Raw genomic sequence first — 5,755 nt, forward strand, 5'->3', positions numbered from 1 at the left:
ACTACACAAAGGTAAAATAGAACAACAGGTGTAGACAGGATTTTTTTCCAAAAGAAATTGGAAGAAACCAAAGGTCATCACTGGTCACCTAGTTGGAATAAAAATTCTCGTTATCAGTGAACATCGAAAAAACCAGAATAACAAGTTTAGCTGCGCCTTTTCTCGTAAACATGGATCACGTGCTTCTTCTATCTTCCTACTCTACAGGATGGCGTCCACTGGTCTAAGAAAGGAGCTGGAATGTTCCATCTGTATGAGCGTCTACACAGATCCTGTAACCCTGAGATGTGGACACAGCTTCTGCCGCGACTGTATTAATAATATGCAGGATACTGACGGCGGATCTGGAGCTTATTCCTGTCCTGAATGCAGAGCAACTTTTCGGAAGCAGCCTCCACTACAGAGAAGTATATCTCTGTGTAATGTAGTGGAGAATTTCCGGTCTACTCCTTCACATCAGGAGGAGATCACCGGGATCCGCTGCACGTACTGTATTCACTCTCCTGTACCTGCTGTTAGATCCTGTCTGCTGTGTGAGGCTTCTCTGTGTGATAATCACCTGAGGGTTCACAGCAAAGGACCAGAACACGTCCTAACTGATCCCAGCACTTCTCTGGAGAACCGGAAATGTTCTGTCCATAAAGAGGTGTTGAAATATTACTGCACTGAGGACGCTGCTTGTATCTGTGTGTCCTGCAGTTTGGCCGGAGAACATCAGGGACACCGGGTGGAGATGTTGGATGAGGCCTCTGAGAAAAAGAAGAAGAAACTGAGAAATGTTCTCCTGAAACTGGACTCAAAAAGAAATAAGACTCGGGATAGAGTCCATAGTCTGGAGGAACGCAGGAGAAAAGCTCAAGAGAAAGCATCTAGAGAAGCCGAGAGAGTCACTGCCCTGTTTATAGACATAAGGAGACGGGTGGACGACCTGGAGAAGAAGGTCCTGCGTAAGATATCGAGGCGGGAAGAGCAGGTGTCACTGTTACTGTCTGATGTGATGATCGAGAAGCTGGAAATAGAGAATGATAAACTTTCCAGGAAGATGAGGCACATTGAGGAGCTGTGTAACATGACTGATCCACTGACCGTCTTACAGGATCCAGACACCGGAGACTTGTGTGATCCTGAGGAGGATGGAGGTGATGAGGACACAGGGGGACATGATGGAGGTGATGAGGACACAGGGGGACATGATGGAGGTGATCGGGGTGCGGAGCTGATCTCACACATATCACACACATTATCTGCTATGATAAGAGGTATAAATGTGATCTTCTATGTACAGGATCCTGCAGACATATTACTGGATGTAAACACGGCTAGTAATAATCTCCTTATATCAGACGACCTGAAAACTGCGACCTGCACAAGAATAACACAGAATCGTCCAGAAACAGCAGAGAGATTCCAGGATTATGATCAGGTGATGAGCAGGAGGGGATTTACCTCAGGAGGACATTACTGGGATGTAGAGATCAGTGGGTCAGGATGGTGGATGGTGGGGATGTGTTACCCCAGTATAGCCAGGAGGGTGCTTCATTCACACATTGGAAATAATAAGTCCTGGTGTTTATATAAAGGGCAGGTGTATAATAATCAGTATTCACTGATACATGACAGTAAAGAGATCCAGTTACCTCAGCAGATCTCCAGTGATAGAGTGAGGATCTGTCTGGATTATGAGGCCGGGCAGCTGTCCTTTTATGAGCTGTGTGACCCCATCAGACACTTACACACCTTCACTGCCGCCTTCTCCGACCCCCTTCATGCTGTGTTATGTGTATATGAAGGTTCTATAAAGATTTCTAGAGGAGCCATGAGGAATCATCATAGAAGAATTCTACCCAGTAACTGGTGACATCACTGGGAGCAGTATCTGATTGGTGGAGCATTCAGCCAGTAGGTTGCGGAGGGGCTCCATCTTTCTTTCCTCCTGGTCTGTAGATCAACATTTTGGGGTCGTCTTCTTTCACACACTGTTCGGCCCCGGATGCAGTTTCTGTATAAATTCCCGCTGTTCTCACCGTCCTCCCTCTCAGTGCGGAGTCTCTGGTGCTGCTTCTGATATCGGCTATTTCTTGTGGAGCTGATGTCATGCTGACAACACAACAACCAATCAGAGAGCTCAGCATCTCTGAATGGGCGCCATCTACACGGGCAGCGCCACTGAGCTCACTGATTGGCTGCAGCGCTCTTGATGTCATGCCAGTGCTGGAACCGACGACGGTGAGTACAGCAACCGGGCCAATGTTTTACTGCAAGGGGACGACCCCTTAAGCACTTTCCCTCCCGACAATGTTCCATTTTTCGTTTTTTTTTCTCCCTTTCTTCCAAGAGCCATAACATTTTTATTTCTCCTTCCCCATAGCCATTAGAGGGCTTGTTTTTGCAGGACGAATCGTATTTTGAATAACTCCATTCATTCTGCCCCATATTGTACTGGAAAACAGGAAAACAGTTCCAAGTGCAGTGAAATTTAAAAAAAAAAAGTCCCATTCCACGATAGTTTTTTTTTTTTTATTTACCGTGTTCACTATTTGGTAAATCTGACCTGGCATTATGATTACCCAGGTCAGTATGAGTTTGGAGACACCAAACATATATATATATATATATATTTTTTTTTTTGTTTGTTTTTTATTTAAGTGGCAAAATAAATGTCAGAAAATTGTAAAAAAAAAAAATGTTGCTTTTGACGCCATTTCTAAGACCCGTAGCGTTCTCATTTTTCAGGATCTGGGGCTCAGTGATGGATTAATTTTTGCGTCCTGAGCTGACATTTTTAATGATTTTTTTGTGTACATGTGATGTTTTGATCGCCTGTGATTGCACTTCAATGCAATGTTGTGGCAACCAAAAAATTGTACTACTGCAGGGGTGGGCAATTAATTTTCCCATTGGGGCCGCATGAGAAGTTGGGATGGTTTTAGAGGGCCGGACTAATATAATTAACTCGGTTCTACAATATATAATATATACACACACACACACACACACGCATATGTACTGTGTGTGTATATAATATATATACACATACACACAATGTATACATACATACACACACAATCCCCATATACTACATCACTACACCCACCACATACTACACCTCTAATATACTACACCTCTATATACTATACCAATATATACTACATCACTACACCCCTATATACACCTGTAATATACTACATCACTATATACACCTGTAATAAACTGCACCACTACATCGCTATATACTACACCTGTGATAACCTACATCACTACACCCCTATATACTACACCTGTATTATACTACACCCCTATATACTACACCTGTATTATACTACACCCCTATATACACCTGTATTATACTACACCCCTATATACACCTGTATTATACTACAGCACTACACCCCTATATACACCTGTATTATACTACACCCCTATATACATCTGTATTATACTACACCACTACACCCCTATATACACCTGTATTATACTACACCACTACACCCCTATATACACTTGTATTATACTACACCACTACACCACTATATACTACACCACTACACCCCCCATATACCACACCTGTAAAACTACATTCCCATATACTAAACCACTACACCCCAAATATTTGTCAACAGTTAACCCCCGCCCGCCTGCCCGCCCCCCATTGTCCCCGCAGGTTACTAGTAACCACTCACCTGTCTTCTTATTGTCCCCTCCTCAGGCACCTCCGTACGAGCCCCCCGCTGAGCGGCTTCTCTTTCACATGCCCAGGCTGCGCCGACGCTGTATTCCTAGGAGCCGCTGCTTCTCTCCATACAGCCCCCGCCGCTGCAGCTTCTTCTCCTGCCGGGCGGGAACTTTTCAAAGGACACACGCACGCCGTACTGACGATATCAGGGTGCGCGTGTGTCACAGAAAAAGATGCCGGACAGGGAACAGAGGAGAGATTCCTGCGTTCCGCTGCCCGCACTGACTGTGCGCAGCTGCAGGATCTGTCCTCTGTTTCCTACCCGGCACGCAGCGTGTGATGAGGGCAATCTGACCACGCGCCTCCCGGAGCCTGGAGCTCCGGACAACAGGTCAGATTGCCCTCATCACTGACCGGCCAGCAAGGACGCCCTGAGCCAGGCGGGCCGGTCACAGAGAGTAGGTGGGCCGGATGTGGCCCGCGGGCCACCCCTTGCCCAGGTCTGTACTACTGGCTTTTGGATTTTTTTTTTTACACTACACCCTTTCCCAATCAGATTAGTTGATTTTATATTTTGATAGATCGGGCACTTTTGAACATGACGATATCAAATATGTGTATTTTTTCTATTATTGTTTTATTTTTACTGGGGCAAAAGATGCGTGATATGAACTTTTGTGATTTGTTTTTTTTTTCATTTTTCATATTTTTAAAACTTTTTTTTCCCTCTTCCTTGTTTTTACTGATTCCCTTAGGATTAATAATAGTGTTTATAAAATCAAGTATTTTTAATACAAAATTAAATTTACTGTTTATTTAGTTTTTATTTAATTCTATTTTTACTGAAACACTGGGGGCTGCCATCTTGGAGTAACAAGTTACTCACCTCACATATGGCAGCCCCCAGTGCATTGGATGTGATAGTCGCTCTCTGACCCTATTCTGTAACACTGAGAACTCCCTGCTGTGAGCTGGACACACCCCCTGGACTGTCCAGATGAAGCAGAGGGAGATTGCCGCCATCTTTATGGAGCTCACAGCGTATGCTGTGTGCTGCACTTTCCCCCTGTTACCCACTCGGGATGGGGTGAGTACTGGTGCCGGGCAGCGGTGATTGCACTGATCCTGGCGTGCTGTTCCCCTCCCCCGCTGCTCACCACCACCTATCCTCCGCTCACCACACCCTCCCCTGCCATTCAGTCCCCGCTCCGCTGCTCACCCCTCTCCCCCGCGGGTGCTCAACTCGGGCCTCCACTCCTAGCAGCTCCTTGCTACTGTGTGCTGTGAACGCTGACAGGAGGAACAGGCTGTGAGGCCAGGCTGCCGGGGGAGAAGGTCTGAGGTAAGTGCATGTGGCTGGGAGCGGTGATCGTGGTGTGAAATCTGTAGTGCAGTGCCACTCAGGCTGCAGATCACTCCTCCTCACCGCTTATCACCTCAGACCTCCGATTTCGGCCAGCAGCACAGTATATGGGGGCATGGTATACAGTGGGACATTGGATACAGTGGGGCGTGGGATACAGTGGGCGCGGAATACAGAGGGGCGTGGGATACACTGGTTCACTATATTCTTAGTGACACTTTAGACATATTAGGATCCCTTTGTGGCCATCAACAAAATGGCTCCACACGGTGATCCTAAACTTCATTCTCTCTTATCCTATTGGAAACACCCAGATTGGGAGGGGGAGCTGTGACATCACACACAGGAGAGCAGATTCCACCCGCTTTTACTGCAGTTGTAATGTGAGCTAGTTCTACAGTAGTTCTACAGCAGGATTTCAGCAGCTGCTCCCCCTAGTTTTTAAGAGTGGAAAATACCAAACTTTTAACAATATTTTTTAGATTTTTCTCAGTTAAAAAGAAATAATATTTAAACATAACATTAAATTTAAACATAACATTAAAACATTAATACTTTACATTTTTTCAGTTATTGAAAACATTTTTTTTTGACGACTCCTTCCCTTTAAAACCCTTATCTGTGATAAGGAATATTTCCTTCAGTTTAGTCCTTGTTTAGTTTTCAGTGTGTTCTCTCCTCTCTCTGCTCACTGATACCAGGTCTGGGTCATAGGCTTC

General features: G+C 45.3%; 1 protein-coding gene across 1 annotated transcript; it reads left to right on the top strand.

Moving 5' to 3' along the window:
- Window positions 1-208: 208 nt before the first annotated feature.
- Window positions 209-2,236, top strand: LOC142302575 (E3 ubiquitin/ISG15 ligase TRIM25-like). The gene has a single exon (XM_075343679.1). It carries the CDS (start codon window positions 209-211, stop codon window positions 1,856-1,858), a length of 1,650 nt encoding a protein of 549 aa, XP_075199794.1. The 3' UTR covers window positions 1,859-2,236.
- The last annotated feature ends 3,519 nt before the right edge of the window (window positions 2,237-5,755 follow it).

This window comes from Anomaloglossus baeobatrachus, chromosome 4 (assembly GCF_048569485.1).
Source record: "Anomaloglossus baeobatrachus isolate aAnoBae1 chromosome 4, aAnoBae1.hap1, whole genome shotgun sequence".
NCBI lineage: Eukaryota > Metazoa > Chordata > Amphibia > Anura > Aromobatidae > Anomaloglossus > Anomaloglossus baeobatrachus.